Below are 21,053 nucleotides of genomic sequence, written 5' to 3' on the forward strand. Positions count from 1 at the left end.
AGTCTGGCATTTACATTAATAATCGCATGACATTCCCAGAACTTAATTCTAGGGTAAGAACCAATGTTTCGTTTTCAAATGCAGAGGATGAAGACCACCATGTACAACATTCCCCATTTTGTGAAACATCTGTTCCCATGGTTAGTGGATTTCCACATGACTATATGCATTTAGTGTGCTTAGGCGTGGTGCGTCGTCTGCTTGATTTGTGGATGGGAACTCGCGGCAAGTTGAGTTACCGTATTTCATCCAGGCAAGTGTCTATCATTTCTGGCAAACTGCTTGCTCTCAAGAGTTACATACCCTCTGAATTTGCTAGAAGACCAAGGGCACTTGATGAAAGGTTACGATGGAAAGCAACAGAACTTAGGCAGTTCTTACTTTACACTGGTCCAGTAGTTTTGAGGGATGTGCTGACTACTGAGGTTTACCAAAATTTTATGTTGTTGTCTGTGGGCATATATATCTTGGCAAGTCCAACATATTGTTTGCTGTTAAATGACTTTGCAAACACACTACTTAGATCATTTGTTAAGCATTTTGGTGAACTCTATGGTCACTGTTTTGTAGTGTACAACATACATGGTCTAACTCATTTCAGTGATGATGTGAAGGTGCATGGCCACTTAGATTTAATATCAGGGTTTCCTTTTGAAAACTACTTAAAAAAAATTAAAGGAATGGTTAGAAAACCTAGCTCTCCACTACAGCAAGTTATACGCAGAATTTCAGAACTTGATTCAACAAGTTTAAATGATGAGGAAACCCAGAAAGCTCACAAAAAATTGAAAATGCTGCACTCAGATGGACCTGTTCCAGAAGGATTCACAGGAGCGGTCTCCCAATTTAAGGAACTGTCGATAGATGAGTTTGTCATCAACACATCAGAGAGGGACAGATGTATAAAAATGAACAATAAGATACTATTGGTTCAGAATATAATTGTCTTTGAAAATGAGGAATATATTGTCTGCAAAGAATATAGACACATTGCAAAGTTCTTTGATTATCCCATTGTGTCCACTGATTTGGGAATTTGTTTTGTGTCAGATCTGTCACCAAAGCTGATGTGCTTAACATTAGATGCCAAAATGCAGAAGTGTGTCCGGTTGCCTGTGGAGGTTGGATTTGTTGTCATTCCACTTCTTCATGCAGACCCATCCTAAATGTCATTCATAGCGTGGTGTTTTGGTAGTCTTTAAAGCTGAATTTTAGATAGTCCAATCTTTTTCAAAATGAATTTATGTGCAGACTGGCATCACAATTAGACAGCAGTGACAGAGTCCAGCCTGCCTTGGTTTATCTCAGTAGGTGTGTACCATATTTATACTTCTAATAACTTGCATTGGTTCTGAAACATGTGTTAATAAGGACATTTATGTGCACTTAAATCATCATTCACCTTTTAAAGCCCTTATTATGATTATCATAAAAAAAATGGTTTCTAATTATGTTCATTTGTTTAAATTAAAAAAGTCCAAAAGTTATAAGTGCATACTCTTAATGTTAGTTACTTTGTGCCTCTTTCTGTTCTAGGTCATGTTTTACATTGTAGAGTTTCTAGAAACCCAAGAAGTTGAAGTGGTACCAGCACTTTGGGTTGAAGAAGAAATATGTCAATGGCCTGCTCAATACAGACGTGATGAATTAGTAAAGGCCATAAGAAGTGAGGAGCAACCTGGAAACATGTGGGACGCATATTCTGTTAGAATTTTATATAAAGCTGGTATGGACATATTATTATTTACCAATAGGCTTCACTTGTTAAAAAAAAGATCTAATGATATTTCTTTACAGCAACCTACAAAGCTGCTCGTCTGAAACTTCCTCAAGCGGAAACACAAACCGACCTTCAGACAGCAGAGGAAGAAGCTGTGGACGAAATTCCGAAGAAAAAGCGAAAAAGGCTGTAAGTATTAAAGTGCCATTCTACTACTATTGCTGTAGGCATAAAAAAAAAGATGTTTATTGCTTGTAATATGTTTTTGTTCCTCTTTAATATTTACTTGCTTTTATGTTTATGTTTTGAAGCTATATTCGTTTATATAAGCTACATTTAAAAAGTGTAATTTAAAGTGTAAAACTTATTTTTTAAAGTGTCATTATTTAAAAAAAAAAAGTTTTTATAAATACATACAGTATGTAATTCCATCAAAAACATTTGAGGTGACTTAATCATGATCATGAGGTGACTAAAGATTCCCAGTTTCCAGCCATATTATACAATGATTTATTGCTTGTCTTTGTTGAATAATACAGAAGATAAAGAGCTTAAAAATAGTCAATTAAATCGCATTATTAGTAAAAAACAAAACAAAAACACACATTTTGATTATTTTCCTAACATTATTACATGTTCGGCCTCAAACTCTGACCATGATGACGTGTCACTACTAAAAGAGATCTTAGATTTGTTAGTGCATTAACATTTCTGCTAAATGTTTAGATTGGTTGGGGGGTAATATGCTTGTAATATATGCTTAGGGAAACCTTGGACATTGGCTTTAAATACAAGCTTAAATCTAAAAAAGGGTACAGCTGGGCAGATAAAGGCAGGAACACAAAACATTGACGATTCTTAAGGGAAACAGTTGGGCAACTAGGAGATAGTGGTGACAGAAGCGATAAACAGGGCAGGCAGGGAGGAACAGGAACAGCAGAAATTTGAGACACTACCAGACTAGACTGAGACTGATCTTTGAAATTGATTAAAATAAACTTTGATTTTATTTTCTGTGCCCCCTGACAAGACCAAACATTCGTTTTGAGAGTGACGACGAAGATTTGGTCAAACAAACAGGATCGTTGCCTCCAGCCCCAAAGATAACAGGACCAAACTTTGCAATTGAGTCTGCAATAAAGAGAAGAGTTCAAAATAAGCCTCAAACCCCAAAGCAGATGACAAGTCCTGAGCCCTGGCGTGCTGAAAAAAGCCCCGAACCCAGTCGGTCTATGGGAAGTTCTGAAGCACAACAGTCGGGAACAGTTACTTTAAGTGGTCTTGCTCGTAAGTGATTTATTAAATAAGTCCTCATGTCTCTTTATAGATTTGTTTTCACAGGTGAATACAATTAATTATCTGTCAAAATTGCATAAATCACATGTTTGTCTTTTATTTTTAGCTCTTCTGCATAGAATTCTTACAAATCAGGAAATGATGATGGATCAACTAAAAGTCATCCTGATGAACATGCAGAAAATGGGCGAACCTGCTCATGGGCAGGATCCCATCGACAGAGACTTACTGCCGCTGAAAGATCTTACCTCCCTGCTGGCTGTGGAAAAACGTCTGAGGGAAGAGGCTGACCTCAAAAAAAAAATGGTAACTAACACTTTGCCTTACCAATATTGCATAAACTACTCCAACATACATTCAATTTGACTAAATTTTAATCAGACAATATATTAATATTCCACTTTATTAGACCATGGAAAACTAAAATTTATATTTTAAACTCGTTTTTTTTTATTTATTTTTTTTATTGATATTTTTGTTTTGTTTTACTGTGGTGTAAAATCTTGTGTTTAAACCTCAAGGACACTGCAACTTCATGTTTTCAGTTGAATATGGAACTGCATCAGTGATAGATTGGCAGTCCTACAGTAGATAACAGGTTAAGAAAGCAAGTATCCAACAAAGAGATTGTTCTAAATGCCAACTAAGTGTGAAGTGATTTTATGTATTTTTTATTTTATTCTGAATTGGGTAACTGTGAGTAGTGTTTATATAAAACATTTATCCCTGTTTTTTAAATGATCTTTTTTAGATTACTGCATTGAGCTTCATTGGAGGAGTCGATGTTAAGGATAGCGTTTGGCGGGTTATGGGGCACTGTATTACCAACTCCCTTGGCAAACAACTTAACTGGCGTGGCATCAATGGCAAAACAGCTTTCCACAAACTGCAGCTGAAAGATGTCATTACTGGTAAGTGTTACAGTACATTGCATCTTCAGTCTAATAAGTCCATTCTCTATTGCTTGCATGCTTGATGCATATTTGCTCAAATTGCGTAATTATTAAAAAAGGTTGATTAAAAAAAGTAAACACTTAAATGCATACTTATGCACGGGTATGACAGCCAGCAGTTTGTCACTAAAAGCTTTATTGTGGAAACAATCCCAAACATAGCTGTCCATCTCCACACATGGAGCTCTCATACAATAAGAAACTGATGCAACAGGCAATCCATATTACCTGATGCATCCCTTACTAAAAAGAAGTATACTTTACAGTTAGGTCTGGGCGATAAAACGATAATGAAAATTATCGCAATATAATTTTTCTCAATAAAACAATATCAAGTGTTTGATAAATGTTCGATAATGTTCGATAAATCGATAATCGTGCCACACTGAACATTTATTAGCTCGGCTCAAAGTCCAAACTGCAGCGCAGCGTTTATCAGATCAGATGTTTACTTGCTGAATACAATTAAATATATATATCTCACATTTCATAGTGCAGTTAATATAAGTAGGCTAACATTACAGTAAATCCGTGGTAAATGATGAGAATTTGTACGGAAAAGCCTTCTGACTGTATCGTTGCGCACAGTGTTTCTCCTGTTTGTCAGCGCTGTTTCATCTGCCTTTAAACTGGTTTAAATCACTGAAACATTTGTGTTCTTCGCTGAATTCAAGCGCTTCTCACTGGATCTCACAGCGCTGTTTAGTGGTCGTGTGATTAAGACACCTGTCAAGTTTGAAATCCACCGGACTAACGGTTCAAGAGATAAGTGGTTAACAGACAGACAAACGTTTCTGTAATTTATAGATAGTTAACAAAAAGAACAGATAAAAATACTGTTAAAGTACCGGACCGATAAGCAGTATCGGTAAGAGTGGTAATACCATTAAAACCTTAACAATACCCATCCCTACCACAACGTGCGTGCACTTTCCTTCTCTCATCTACACAGATGCAGCAGTTTCAATTTAATGTAGGGGTTGTTTGATATATTTTATGCTATCATCCTGACCCCGAAGACTCAACTAATCCATGGAGAGTCTTTTTTGGCCGATCAAACTTTTAGGGCTGTAGTCAACCAAAGAAATCCTTAGTCGACCAAAGTCTTGTCCTGCGCAACGATTAGTCGACAAAAAAAAAAAAAAAAAAAAGACGCGATGTTTTGATTGAACATTTTTTAACAATTGTCATAGAGCATTTATAAAACAACAACGAAAAAACATCAAGAATACATAAAACTATAATAATAATAATATAATTCTTTGAAAATTAAGTGATTTTTTTTAACTGCAAAAAGTGAGGAGCACGTTGTCCTAGGTCTATAGTGACAGTCACAATCGCGCACCTGACCACACCACACGCTACAAAAAATATAACTGCTATCTGCCACATAATGAAACATCCTAACAAAAGCTCTCGTTTATACAGGCTGTATATTTTTCTTTACTTTCAAAGCTATGGGTTAACTTTTGTCCAGCCGATCTAGGCGTTTTAAAACAAACACACAAAAAACCCAGAGAGCCTAAAAAACAATCCTAATAATAATGTAGGACCGCATATAGGTTTATTTTCGTTTTGTTACATTATTTAGGCTATTTTCAAATACTTCAAGTGTACAAATAAAAACAAAAACATATCAAGAAAACACAATCTATTGAGTCAGCATGATAAAGCTGTTAAAGGGACTGCTCACGTCTTTTGCGTGCTCAAGTTCGATTTCAAATGTAGGCGCGCGGTGTGCGCGCTCATGATGGAAGCAACGCGGTCGCGGTGCGACGCGCTCTTTTTTTTTCCGAGTGCGTCCACGCCGCATCGAGATAAAACATATAGTGTATAAAACCGAAACAAGTAGCGTTCTAACTGAATGAATACAGCTAAACTACCTATATCCCTTAGTGAGCACGAAGCAGCAGCACAGCCAGCCACCGAGTGTTCTATGTGTGTGTGCTAAACTGTGGCGCTGTTACAAAATAGCCTAAATTAAAGCATTTAAAGTTGGGGATAAACCATAGGCTAATTATATTTAGATTTATATTATACAGTAATATATAACTGCTTATAAAGGAATACAAATCAAGGAGTAAATCATTGAAAATTTCTTTCTATTGGTAAAAAAAAATAAAAAAAATATCAAAACCGGTCGACCAATAAGAATGTCAGTCGACCAAGACGGCATCGACCGATTAGTCGACTAAACGACTAAAGTTGACAGCCCTACAAACTTTCCTCCTCACCGTGTCTATATTGTCTTAATTTAAGACAAATATAGACATGTCCTCTTCCTGGCAGATTTTTTGTAACATCTTTAATTGATTGAAACTTCTGAATTATTTTCAAATAATTTAGCTATTTTCTTACAGCCAGTTTCTATTTTGTGATGCTCAACAATCTTTTGCTGCACATCAGAATTATATTCTTTGGTTTTACTCATTGTGATGGATAGGGATGTCAATTTTCACAAATTCCCATGATCGATCATAATTTAAATTAACAATCAATTAATTGATTGATCTGTTAGCCTTTATAGTGCGATATGCATCTACTGCAGTGGCTATGGCCAACAGCATGACAGCGTCTGCAAATGCTGCTCAAAACGCTATGTTCCTCACCAAATCAATGAGAAGGGTTTTAAATATAATTAAAGGGCTAGTAGGATTGTAAAATGTTTTGATGTGGTTGATAATTAAATTAATTATTTAATAATCAAAAATAACTACTAATACAACGTGTCACCAACGCGCCTCATATGCGCTTAGAATGTGTGACTGTTGTGGACGAGCTCTTCCTGGAACAACTGCACGCGCTGAATGAATCTGCTACCATTAAACTGGAGCACTTTGCTAGCACGTTGTTTATCTAAAAGAAACGCATCCTATATGAGATTAATCATATATATTCAAAATAAACATAATATTACAAATTATATCTGCACAAAATGACGCATGCACAAGTGAACTTTAAGTTATGTGCCATTCATTCAGAACTACTCATGTGTTGGACGCGCTCTTCCTGGAGCAACGCGACACGGCAACTAAACCCAAATAATTCACAATGTTTTATTACAATATTGTTCTCTTTATAATGTTATGTAATATTACAGTCCCAATAGTCATTATTAGTCGTGCACTGCCGTTTGAGCTGCGCGTGCTGAAGCTGACGCTTTACTATAGAGTTAATTCTTAACCAAATGCATCCAATATGAGATAAATCAGATATAGATAGGCATCCACAAAATAAACAATATTACAACTTACATTTGCACAAAACAAAAGGCTGCGAATGCACACACAAACTAATAGTCTTGATGAAAGTGTAAAATGGTCCCAAACATAACTCCGGCACGCTTTCGCGGTTGAGCAGCACGCACGCGCATGAACCTGCTTAATCAATGATCGATAAGTTGTATCGATTAAATGTATTATCGGCAATTGTATTATCGTTGACATCCCTAGTGATGGATGATTAGGGGAATTTGGCCTTTGTGTTTCTTCATATTTAAACTCCTCTGAAACAAGAAAACATATCTATACAATTACATGTTCCTAGTCACCCTTGTTTGCTAAAAAAAAGGTTAAACTTGTGCCTTTTGGGCATCCGGAAACAAAAAGTGTCCTTGTCCGTGGCCAAAATGTTATTTAGAGTGGCACTGGCAAAGTATGCATTTGGCTAATGCTTGTCTTCCTGCTAATTGTGTCCTAAGATTTTAAAAGTTGTCTAATCCATCCTTGCATTTACAATGTTATATATTTTTAGGAACGGTCAGAACCAATAGACTGACAGCTGCGGCCACTGATCAAGAAATTGAAACATTTATTAAAAAATGGCTTCATCTGTCAAGTGACCGAGACGGAGGGAGAAGAGAAAGGGAGAAACGGAGGAGGTCCCAAGACACCTGTAAGTCAGTTGTGTTTTTGCTATATGTGTATAATACCCTGGTCTGTCTGAATACTTGATTATGGCCCTAGAAAATCTGTTTTATTTTTTCCCAAATTCCGTTTTTTCCTTTTTCATTTTTGCTAATTCCGTTTTTTCCATTTCCATGTTTGGGAATTCAGTTTTTTTTTTTACCCTTACTGTTATTTTAGTCGTAAAAAGAGTGTGCTTGTAATGCTAATGATTAAAATGTACACAAATAAAATAGGAATGACCTTACATTTATTGAGGTAACAGACATTTACTCTTACTTTTCAGCACAAATACTGCATGATGCAACATAACACTGCACTCTAAGTTCTTCAAGTAACAATAAAATATGGTTATGAGCTTTAAAATGTCCAGTAAAATAAATTATATTAGTTTATGCCAGGTAAGCAGCCGAAAATGAATAGTTGAATAAAGTCGTTATTTTTGTTTGTTTTTTTGCGCACAGAAAGTATTCTCGTCGCTTGATAAACTTAAGATTGAGCCACTGTAGTCACTCAGACTATTTTAACAATGTTTTTAATACGTTTTCTGGGCTGGCAAGTTTCAATCCCTTAGAAGCCTATGGAGGAGTGATCCAGCTCTCAGATTTAATCAAAAATATCTTAATTTTTGTTCCGAAGATGAACGAAAGTCTTACGGGGTTGGAACAACATGAGGGAGAGTAATTACTGACAGAATTTTCATTTTTGGGTGAACTATCCCTTTAACTACTTTAGTTGACATGAGGCATGAACAATTATTTTACAGCATTTATAAATCTTAGTTAATGTTCTCCCAAATGCATTTGAAGGGTTGGTCAAAATCCCTTGCCTCTTCAAATACATATATAATCATATATCATTTTGAATGGTTATATACTTCCTTAATAAAAATCAATAATCAAATATATTCATTATCACATAATAATTTTTATATTCTTGTGCTTGTGAAATTATATTTTCTTAAATGCATGGATGTAAGTAACCAGTTTCTTTTAGGTGCATTCCAATCTTACTTTGAGATTGCACGTAGTACACGCAGGACACGAAGGCCACGTAACCCACAAGGCCGTTTGTCTCTTTCTCTGGGATCAGTAGAAAGGTTAGAGGGTCCTAAAGGCAGCGTGGGCACATATGATCCTTCGCTGGACATATGGTCAAGCTATATTGAGCGTTACTATCAAACTTTAATTGTTGTATTAAAATGTATTCTTTCCAGTATATTTCCTTCCTTGGGAGTAAATGCCAGTGATCTGTTTTTCTCCTAAATGAGTGAATGTTTTGGCATTATGTTTTGGTATACTTAACTGATAATAAGGAGCTCAGACTCTCTTCAGCCTTGATGGGAGCTGTTATTTGCTCGTGTCTGTTATTTGTGTGTGTGTGCGTATGACATTCTATGTAGGTTCTGGACGGTCGGACCAGACACCCCGGCGCCCTTCTCTAACCTGCGAGGCCACCACAGACCTAAATCTAATGAGTGGACGACAACTATCTTTACTAATGGCGATAGGCACCCCTATCTCCTCACATGTGTTAAATTGTTTAGGCTTTCATGTTTCTTAGCCAATGAGAATCATTCAACCTGTAAGCAATGACGTAGCTTAGACCTTGGAAATGGTATAACTGCTGTGATCTTTGTAACTGTAAGCGGGGCGGCCTACGAACTCCTGTGTGAGTCTTGAAGCTGACTTCTGCTGATGAAAATGCAAACTATCTTCAGTAAAACTTTTCTTTAATTTTTTATAATTCTGACTCCGGGTCTTCATTCTTCATATCTGGTTCTGGGTCTTTGACTGTATACCCCTTACAGTTATGGTGGAGGATGCGGGCAATTATTCTCGGTGACACCCCTGGCAAATCAACAAACAAGGTAGTAAGCTTTTGTTAATTGTTAGGGCTGTCTGACTGGAAGAGATTTTGAAGGAGAGCGGGAGAGCTTCACTCCGATGAGGCGAGTGAAGCTTCACTCCGATGAGGCGAGTGAAGGAGTAAGTTAATTATACTGCTGACAGTATAAGAAGTCGCTGAGAGCGTCGTTAAGGGTAACGGCAGCAGACAGCGCAAGCGAAGCGTGCTCTGTGGGGGCCCCGCTGGGCATTACTGGTGTAGCACCACCCCAGCAGAGCACGTCCCTGGGCTAGAGGTCCAGTGGCACCGTAAACCTGCTCAATCTCTTCCATCTCAGATAGGGGATCCCCGAACTTAGTGAAGTGAATCAGGCAGTTAGGGATACTAACAATAACAGGGTTGTTTGCCAGGGATGCATCAGGAACAATTCCGAGAGAAAATTAAAAAAAGTTGTGACCCAAATTGGCATGGACCAGTATATGTAACTGTGATTTTGGAGTATACTTTGCAGTTTCATCACGCAGAAGCCAAGCTGTGTTGTTCAAAGATCGCCGCCTCCATTTCTGCAATAACTTCAGGTGAGTATGAACCATGATTAAGATATGGCAGAAAAATGTAATAACTTAATCAGTAACCTGAAGAGTCCTGAAACAAATAGTGAGACAGGAAAAGCAAACGCTGTAAGCAGCTGTGCTCTAAAGCCCTCACTTTAAATAAATTTGCAGAAATGATTAAGTAAATGGTAGTCAGGATTTTGATTCTGATTGGAAATTTAAACAACTTGACTGGCTACAAACAAACAAAGAAACAGAAAAATTAAAATGTTTAGCCTCGTATTGCTTACGATGATTACAAGAAGCAAGTGAAAGAAATTCTGGGTCAGGGATAATTTCCCTGGACAAGCGACTAAAGTTAAACAGACACTTTGTGAAAACAACTTAGAATATTTTGCAGCTTATGAAAATTAATGTTCTGCCAATAATAATGATGAAGATTATGATTGGGCTATTATGATTAAATCCGCCACTGGTGGACTGTAAAAGAATACAGAGAACTGCTTAATCAGTAGCTCTGTTTACATTCCTGAATGGGACACACACTGCTTCAAGGGCGTGCACTAAGTTGGAGCCGTTGAGGCTGACACATGAATCCTTTTGAAGAAAAGATCTATAATACAAATTTTTATAAGTGAATTGATGAATACAGGTTGATGTAAAATTAATGACTCCAACAAATGTGAGTTGCAAAATATATCAAAGTAACTAAAAGGATGATTTTGTTGTAATTAAACATGTTAAAAAGGTTTTAGATGATATAGAGAGACTAATCTCACAGATGATTTACCATAACTGCAAAAGTATCACAAGCAGAGAGTGCTTGCCTCGTCAAACTTAGTGTGAATCCTAATTGGAGATTGATAAACTCCAAGAGAAAACTTAAGTCAAATATTAAACTATGGTTGAGAACTTGACAATTAAAATTGAGATTGAGAAATGTGAAACGTTATTGAGAACTAGAATAATTATTTTTATGTAAAACAAATAAGCAGAAGCCGTACTGGATTAACAGTTGCTAAATGCTGATTAAACAAACAGCTTGAAAAGTTGACCATGAAAGAACTAGAAGCTGATGTTTTGCTTTCAAAAGATAAGTTTGTTATTGGCTGTAATGAAACAGTTTGCTTATCTGAATCTGATGTGTGCTGTGGCTGAAACTGCCAGTGCAACAGACTCAATCTGAGTGGAAATTTGAAATGCCTAAATTTCCTGATGTGTGGGCAAAAGACAAATATAAATAATATGTTTATTTGAAACCGTATGTAATATCTGGCAAAGATGCCTTAAGCTGGGATAGAGTTAAAAGATGGTAGATAAAGTTAGACGTTCAGAGTGCAGTGTACCAGTCCCTCTCTCATTCAATGTCTCTCTCTCAGTCAATGTCAGCTAAAAACTGTTACCTGAGTCGGTGTCATAAGTGATAATAAGCTATTTGTAGTGACATCTTTGATTAGGTTAGGACCAGTAACTTCTTTGTCTGATCTTAGTCCCCACCATGAAGCGGGGGAGGGGCCGACGGAAATGTACACTGAATGTACGGTTGTGATCTAAATTCACTGAGTATAATCCAAGTAGCTAGGTTGCTGCTTTTAAGATAGTTAATGGATTTAAGTGATTAAATACTGTTGTTATTGAACTGTCTCCCTATGTGAACACTATTAGGCAATCGGAATGGCTCTGGATGACTCTTGAACGTGCCTTTCCTAAGCTCCAGAAAACAGCTGAGTTCTGTTGAAGAGAACTGATTGTGTGATTGGAAAGAGCGGTCACCAGTGGGCACGAGTGGCTACTCAATGACGGGTAAGACCTTCTATTGGCCTGACAGGGGGCAACCCAAGCCAGAGTGGATCACGTAAAGTCATTGGGCATCTCCTGAATGGAGGTGTGTTATGTGAGACAGGTATGAGGGTTGAGCAGGAGCTGTGAGGCCAGCAGCGTCCTTATGGCGTTAAGGGGAGATGACGCGGTGACGAGTCACGGCATGTCTCCCCAATAAAGCAAAGCTCCTCGATATATACCACTCGCCAGAAGAAACCGCATTAGTTGTATGGCTTGTTTTTTTATTGTGACAAGCGTCTGCAAATATGCCAGGGGAAAACACCCTGATGGAGATTATAGATAAAGGGCGAACAGGAGTGGGCTTTCAAGAGCCAGCTGAGGCCATGAAGTGATTCCCATTAGTTGTTGTGGAGACAGTAATAAAAAAATTTATGTACTGGTTGCCATATGGGCAAGGAAAATCATAGTGTTGATTTTGAACTAATATGTTATAACATAGTTTTAACTCTTGAAGGTCGTTAGACATGGTGGTGGCTAAAGATGAAGACAGCTTTTGTAGATTTGAGAAAAGTCTGGATAACAAAGGTGAATGGTCAAAGGTTATTGTAATGAATACAAATTTTGACTAAGTTACAGCCTTAGGAGGCTGGTGAAGAAATATTATTTGTTTATAGTGAGAGAGACTGCCTGAGTTGGAGGAAGGGATGGTAACTGTGTCTGTCTTTCTGTTATCGGCCTGCTAGAGCAAGCTGAAGCAAAATAATGATAATGAAACAAAACAACCCAGCTGACCTTGTTAAATTCTAATGAATAATGAACAAGACATGCTTTGAAACTGGTTGGGAGACCATGTAAAATTAGGTAGAAGCTACCGGAAAATGGGAAGTTTAAAATCTTATTTAAAATTTAAATCTTTTAGCAATAATATAAAGAAAAATGAATATTGAAAATGAGCAGTTAACATATGTGTGTCTAATATGAGTGCGTGTGATGGTGACAGCACTTTATGTCTTGTATGTATTAGTTTGGGGTACTATTATTTCCTGATTTTGAGGATATTGTGACATTAACCTCTGGAATTAGTGTTTTATCATTACAGATGGGTTAAGTGAAATGACCAACTTTAAAAAAGTTGATAATTCTAAGACAATCTGATGAAAAGACAATGCAGAACATGGGACGAGCTTTAATTGGAGTGGTTTTTCCAGCTCTGTCTGCTATTGGTAATTATGAATGCTTTTGTCATTTATGATATTGAACTGAATTACTCTCTGGATTAGTATTTTATATAAATTGGAATTGTAAAGAAGATTGCCGTCCATTATGGGGTAAAACTCTTGTCTAAATTCAACTGAGGGTCTAAATTTAAATAGACAACTAGGTGGGATCATAAGGATAAACGTAGGGAAAAAAAAATATATATATATAGACTTGACGGCAGAGAGACAAAGTGGCACATTGGCTAAGTCACTATCCAAATTATCCAGAGTGAGCTCCCTCACTTTTATTGAAAGGCCGGAGGGCGAACAAAGAAGGAGTGAATATAACTTCTAAAAAGAAAAGGTTTTATTTCTCAATCCCTTAAATGTATGTATGACATTAGATGTCTAAGAAAACTACAATTTAATAAAGGTAAAAAGAGAAAGCAGCTATATGGCTGGCTGGGATCTGAGTAACATAATATTTTGGTTTCTGTAAAACTGTAAAGATAAGTGGAACTGAGACAAATACTGTGAGAAGTAGTTATAATGAAAAATAAAGTTGAAGTTAATGATAAGAAAACAAGAGTATTGAAGAATTAATAAAATACCATGATTCCCCTAACGAGGGAACTTTAAGTGTCACTAGGCTGACAGTGGTGAGAGACTCGGATGCAGAAGGAACTGGCATGTAGGGCAAGATGGAAGAAATATAGTAGAAGAAAATGTATGTTATGAAAATACAATTTCTGATAGGATTTATGGAAGTCAAATTAAGTTTAAATGGTATGAAAAAGGTTAGGGTTAGACATTGTATGATTGACAGGGATTCAAGTGATATAAGGATAAGGAATGAACAAAAGCTTTATTAAGCAAAATGGGGAACGATTCTATATTTTAGTGGTAAAATAATGACTGAAATGATGATGTGAATTTGTTTTATTTTATTTCTATTTTTGAAACAAACAAAAAAGGGTATAAGATGTTATACAATTAAAATGGTACATGCTATGTGACCGTAAACTGAAGGATGATTTCAGTAAAGACTTAAAGTGCTTACATCGATTATTATGGGCCTTAATTATTAATATTCTATTGTTTGTTGTTTATTTTTAGTTAGACAACCATTGTGTTTTAAACCTAAAGGGTCTATAAAAGGGGTAGTGAAAATAATGGATTAACCATCCAACTTTGTTTATAATAAAAGGATTTGGAAATCATAATTTTATAAATAAAAAAAACTAGTGCATATATTCTGGTACTCATGATTATAGACAATGTCTTTATTTAGGATCTGAGTAGTGACTGTGGATCTAGCCCATGCTAGGAATACAGCAATAGTGCTTGCTTATTTAGCCTGGCTTCCAGAGAACAAATATGTACTTGTTTCGTAATCAGTTATGTGTTTTATAAAAATTTTAACCTGACTGATAAACTGAGGAAGAATGACATTGATGTCCTGTTGTGAGTGGAAGGTGGGAGAGCCTCTTAATGGGGACTGGAATTTTTAGTATCCAGCATGTCCATGACGAGGTGAAGAGACAAGTGTGACCCGGCAGGGGAGCATGCGTCACCACTCCTCCCTTCCGTAGTGACCTCACTGGTTAGACCAGACGTGGCGGTATTGGACCCCACATTGGTCTAAAATGGGGGACTGAAGGGTTGGTCAAAATCCCTTGCCTCTTCAAATACATATATAATCATATATCATTTTGAATGGTTATATACTTCCTTAATAAAAATCAATAATCAAATATATTCATTATCACATAATAATTTTTATATTCTTGTGCTTGTGAAATTATATTTTCTTAAATGCATGGATGTAAGTAACCAGTTTCTTTTAGGTGCATTCCAATCTTACTTTGAGATTGCACGTAGTACACGCAGGACACGAAGGCCACGTAACCCACAAGGCCGTTTGTCTCTTTCTCTGGGATCAGTAGAAAGGTTAGAGGGTCCTAAAGGCAGCGTGGGCACATATGATCCTTCGCTGGACATATGGTCAAGCTATATTGAGCGTTACTATCAAACTTTAATTGTTGTATTAAAATGTATTCTTTCCAGTATATTTCCTTCCTTGGGAGTAAATGCCAGTGATCTGTTTTTCTCCTAAATGAGTGAATGTTTTGGCATTATGTTTTGGTATACTTAACTGATAATAAGGAGCTCAGACTCTCTTCAGCCTTGATGGGAGCTGTTATTTGCTCGTGTCTGTTATTTGTGTGTGTGTGCGTATGACATTCTATGTAGGTTCTGGACGGTCGGACCAGACACCCCGGCGCCCTTCTCTAACCTGCGAGGCCACCACAGACCTAAATCTAATGAGTGGACGACAACTATCTTTACTAATGGCGATAGGCACCCCTATCTCCTCACATGTGTTAAATTGTTTAGGCTTTCATGTTTCTTAGCCAATGAGAATCATTCAACCTGTAAGCAATGACGTAGCTTAGACCTTGGAAATGGTATAACTGCTGTGATCTTTGTAACTGTAAGCGGGGCGGCCTACGAACTCCTGTGTGAGTCTTGAAGCTGACTTCTGCTGATGAAAATGCAAACTATCTTCAGTAAAACTTTTCTTTAATTTTTTATAATTCTGACTCCGGGTCTTCATTCTTCATATCTGGTTCTGGGTCTTTGACTGTATACCCCTTACACATTATTTAAATCAAAAGTTGTGAACTAACATGAACAAACAGTGAATGACTGAAAAATTAAAAAAGCTTAATAAATAATGCAGTTCATGTTAGTTAATACTAGTTAATACATTAATTAATGTTAACAATTAAGGCCTTTAGGCCTCATTATACTTCTGCGTCGGACCTACGCCGGAGCTTCTACGCTGTAGGCAACGCGTTGGTTTTCATTTATACTTTTGCGTCGTTGTCCGCGTTTACGCGCTATTACACTTGTAGAGGGAGCATGTGAAACCCTAGGGAGCGGTCCTGGCAGACAAATCACAGCGCTTGCGTCCACGTAGAGTTGACGCGTTGTTACATTTTTGGAGAGGTGCACGTCGGTCAGGGTACGCTGAAGGGTACGCGCGCTACACACAGCCTACGACGCAGCTACGGCGTGAGTTCGACGCAGAAGTATAAATAGGCCTTTAGAGTTACCAAACTGTTTAATGCACTGGTAGGTCCAGTCCATTTTTTCCCCATTCAGTATTAATGTGCTATTGCTGTTAAAACACTATTGTAAAATCAGCATTCTGTTACTGAGTCAACAGTTGTTTTTTTGTGTATCCAATAAAGGCTTGCAAGATTGCCATGATGACGCAGATGGGCCCAGTCAAGGAGGTCAAATTCTTTAATTTTGGATGGCTCCATTTGTCAGTGTTTTAAAAGTGTGTTTACTTCTGCGTTGTCTTTTTTTTGGGATGACCAACTGGAAACATATTTTGTTTTTTGTTTAGTTTTAAGATGCTTTATATGCACATATTTTGTGTTTGTTTATTATTACTATTTTTTTTTAGATTGCTTTCCAGTTTTGAAAATTGAAACTTGCACTTGGTTGTTCTTTGAAAATATTAATAAATAATGCAAATGTTTTCAGAAATGTGTTTAAATCATCTGTTGTAACTTTTTTTAACATAGAAAGGGGTCATTTTTAAATTTCTCTTTAGTGTATATTTCTCTTAGTGTCAGGCACAGCATGCACACACAAAAACACACAGTTATGGTTTATTTATGTAATTCTTGACACACATGTGGCTGAACAAATGGCCTGCTTGTGGACCAGATCTGGCAAACAGGAGTGAATTGCAAAAGTGCCACCATTCCATTCTGCATGAGGAATGTTGGGAAAGACCAGGGTTTGTATAAAAATCAACTGTGGCCAGGTGTGGTTTATTTGGTTTGTGTTTGGGTTACATGTGGCATTGCTATGGCTTAATTGTGGCCCAAATCTGGCAAACAGGAGGGGACTGCCTTAAGTGCCATAATTTGCATCTGGCCCACATACCGCGTGAAATGATGGCACTTGAACGGTCCGTTCCTGTTTGCCAGATTTGGACCACAATTAGCCCAAAGCAATGCCGCATGTCAGCCATAAACAAAACAAATGAAGCAGAACTGGCCCACATCTGGCCCAGACACCAAAATTGCTGTGGCCCACACTTGACACTTTCATCTGGCCCACATACCGCGTGGAATGATGGCACTTGGGCGGTCCGCTCCTGTTTGCCAGATTTGGGCCACAATTAAGCCATAGCAATGCCGCATGTCAGCCGTAAACAAAACAAATGAAGCAGAACTGGCCCACATCTGGCCCAGACACCAAAATTGCTGTGGCCCAGATCTGGCCCACATACCGCGTGGAATGATGGCACTTGGGCGGTCCGCTCCTGTTTGCCAGATTTGGGCCACAATTAAGCCATAGCAATGCCGCATGTCAGCCATAAACAAAACAAATGAAGCAGAACTGGCCCACATCTGGCCCAGACACCAAAATTGCTGTGGCCCAGATCTGGCCCACACTTGACACTTTCATCTGGCCCACATACCACGTGGAATGATGGCACTTGGGCGGTCCGCTCCTGTTTGCCAGATTTGGGCCACAATTAAGCCATAGTAATGCCGCATGTCAGCCGTAAACAAAACAAATGAAGCAGAACTGGCCCACATCTGGCCCAGACACCAAAATTGCTGTGGCCCAGATCTGGCCCACACTTGACACTTTCATCTGGCCCACATACCGCGTGGAATGATGGCACTTGGGCGGTCCGCTCCTGTTTGCCAGATTTGGGCCACAATTAAGCCATAGTAATGCCGCATGTCAGCCGTAAACAAAACAAATGAAGCAGAACTGGCCCACATCTGGCCCAGACACCAAAATTGCTGTGGCCCAGATCTGGCCCACACTTGACACTTTCATCTGGCCCACATACCGCGTGGAATGATGGCACTTGGGCGGTCCGCTCCTGTTTGCCAGATTTGGGCCACAATTAAGCCATAGCAATGCCGCATGTCAGCCGTAAACAAAACAAATGAAGCAGAACTGGCCCACATCTGGCCCAGACACCAAAATTGCTGTGGCCCAGATCTGGCCCACACTTGACACTTTCATCTGGCCCACATACCGCGTGGAATGATGGCACTTGGGCGGTCCGCTCCTGTTTGCCAGATTTGGGCCACAATTAAGCCATAGCAATGCCGCATGTCAGCCGTAAACAAAACAAATGAAGCAGAACTGGCCCACATCTGGCCCAGACACCAAAATTGCTGTGGCCCAGATCCGGCCAACAGTTGACACTTTCATCTGGCCCACATACCCTTTGAACTTTAAACTGTGGGCTAGATGTGGGCCAGTTCTGCTTCATTTGTTTTGTTTATGGCTGACATGCGGCATTGCTATGGCTTAATTGTGGCCCAAATCTGGCAAACAGGAGCGGACCGCCCAAGTGCCATCATTCCACGCGGTATGTGGGCCAGATGAAAGTGTCAAGTGTGGGCCGGAATTGGGCCACAGCAATTTTGTTGTCTGGGCCAGATGTGGGCCAGTTCTGCTTCATTTGTTTTGTTTACGGCTGACATGCGGCATTGCTATGGCTTAATTGTGGCCCAAATCTGGCAAACAGGAGCGGACCGCCCAAGTGCCATCATTCCACGCGGTATGTGGGCCAGATGAAAGTGTCAAGTGTGGGCCAGATCTGGGCCACAACAATTTTGCTATCTTGTTCTAGACTGGCGCTGGGTTAAAACCACGCCCATAGTGGTAAACTTGAGGAACGCCCATCAACTTACAAATGTGGAGAGGCGTGCGACACCACGCTTCAGTCGTGTCGCAAAAGTGGATCAGTACCGTCATTCCGTGTCAGCGCGCGCTCTGATCAGTAAAGGGGGACAGACCTCTCCCGAATCATCTCCAGCAGTAGCAGCCTCCGATCGCACCACTAACTCCGCCTCCGTTTCCCTCGTAAGCTGATATTAGTATTTAAAAATTCTCTATGATAAATGTTTGTGAAAAAAAAATATTTTAATAACATGGTTTTGGCGGTTATAGAGTTCTAATGACGGTGTTCAACTATAACCGTCACACATAGTTCCACGGCGGCATCCATCTTTGTAAATGTACAAAATCTGCTTCACCGTCGCTGTGCTATCTTCATCGTGTAAAGCCCGCCCCAACGTTTCTGATTAGTGCCGCGATTTCGACGGATTGGAAATGGGCTTGAATGAGCTCTTTGCCAGACTAAGTTTCAGAGCAAATCTAAAGTTGTCTGGGTTTTCCCAGGCTAATATCACCCACCCCTAAGGTGGGGTTGCATAAACGAGTAGTTCTCTCATAAAACATGCATGAAATAAATACAAACTCAAGAGACACTATACAAGACATAACAATGTCACACACAATGTCCTGGGATGCATGTTCTTTATAGATCAGTTCGTCTACAAATTAATGCAGGAAAGCCTGTTTTAAAGTCTGTTTCTCTGTCCTATGGCCTCTGTTTTTACCACATAACAACATTTTTCACAGGAATAAAACCATGTAATCTGATGGTCTCCCTAGTGACTGAGGCCATTTCTGCTCTCTTGTCTCTTTTGTGGGGATGTTTTTAATTACTAAGAGTAGGCTTTAAAGCTTACTTGTGAAATGTAACAAATAGTTATGTCTGATTGTCTCAGTCGTTACAATAGTTATATTAGTTAGCATTCTTGTTGTGAACGGGCCTAAACACATATCAATACTATACAAGTAAAAGTTTGAGTTCAAACTAAGACTGAAAAAATCATGCTTTTAAAAGAAATGGTTTGGTTTGCCTTGTTAGTTTGTTGTATTGTGCACCATATTGCATTTGTAGTAAGACATTCATTATAGTTCAAAGCTTTTCACACAAAAAAATATGTTATTTATACAACCTCATGTTGTTCAACGCAGTTGTGCATTATTATTTTAACGTCTCATTGTTTTGTTTAGGGATTTCTCTCTCTCTCTCTCTCTCTCTCTCTCTCTCTCTCTCTCTCTCTCTCTCTCTCTCTCTCTCTCTCTCTCTCTCACACACACACACAAATATTTAGTGTTCTGCAGAAGAAGAAATTCATCCAGATTTTTTATGTTAAGGGTGAGTCAATTATGTCAGGATTTAAACCATTAAAGAACTGCTAAGGTTTCATAGCTTTAATGTTTTACAGCATTATTAATGAAGATTTAAAAATAAACACCAACCTATCTGTTCTTCAGTATCTTCAAGCTTCACTCTGAGGGGTTCTTGATCAGGATCACTCCTGTTCTCACAGTCATCTTCAATAAACTCCATCTTTACAGGTTTCTCACTGTAATCTTCAATAAACTCCATTTTTACAGGTTTCTTTTCCTCCTGCTGGTCTGAATGCATCTCTTCACTTGTAAATAGTGATCGTGAAATTTCAAATACTTTGCAAATCTTTTGTTTTGAATCAGCTGTTGTTCAGAGCATAGACATAATAAATACATAGACGCCCTATTGGCCGCTTTGGAACGTTGCTGCGATACGTCAACGGGTCCGCCATTTTGCGGAGGGCAAGACTGCACTGTAATCAAAAATCTCGATAGTTAGACTCGTAAAATATATATTTTTTAATAAAGAATGGTCAAAGCTCAGGCTTGTCATGTATTTGGCTTTTTATTCTTGGATAAGAATGGTGAAGACCCCCACACTGAGATATAATTTAAGTTTTCTTATTGTGGAAAAAGCATTTTTTGTGATTGACCAGATTTTAGCAATAACAAAGATAACTGATGGATGCTTTATGGTAAATGGACTGCATTTATATAGCGCTTTCACAGACCCAATGGCCACCAAAGCGCTTTAC

The 21,053-nt window shown here is 38.4% G+C and overlaps 2 protein-coding genes across 2 annotated transcripts in view; one reads left to right on the forward strand and one right to left on the reverse strand.

Moving 5' to 3' along the window:
- LOC130070536 (gastrula zinc finger protein XlCGF8.2DB-like) overlaps nt 1–20,615 on the reverse strand; it is a 43,668-nt gene extending 23,053 nt beyond the window's left edge. The window contains exon 1 of the mRNA XM_056234959.1: nt 20,428–20,615. Within this exon, the coding sequence (XP_056090934.1) occupies nt 20,428–20,596 (169 nt within the window). The 5' untranslated portion in view covers nt 20,597–20,615. The remainder of the gene's footprint in view (nt 1–20,427) is intronic.
- Nucleotides 609–16,601, forward strand: LOC130070545 (uncharacterized). Its single transcript, XM_056234967.1, has 8 exons — nt 609–1,311; nt 1,537–1,726; nt 1,798–1,909; nt 2,751–3,007; nt 3,123–3,322; nt 3,768–3,927; nt 7,723–7,863; nt 16,515–16,601. Exons 2-8 carry the CDS (start codon nt 1,540–1,542, stop codon nt 16,571–16,573), a joined length of 1,116 nt encoding a protein of 371 aa, XP_056090942.1. The 5' UTR covers nt 609–1,311; nt 1,537–1,539; the 3' UTR covers nt 16,574–16,601.
- Nucleotides 20,616–21,053: the final 438 nt, after the last annotated feature.

The sequence above is a fragment of the Rhinichthys klamathensis genome, unplaced genomic scaffold (assembly GCF_029890125.1).
Source record: "Rhinichthys klamathensis goyatoka isolate OS25496 unplaced genomic scaffold, OSU_Roscu_1.1 h1tg000410l_1, whole genome shotgun sequence".
NCBI lineage: Eukaryota > Metazoa > Chordata > Actinopteri > Cypriniformes > Leuciscidae > Rhinichthys > Rhinichthys klamathensis.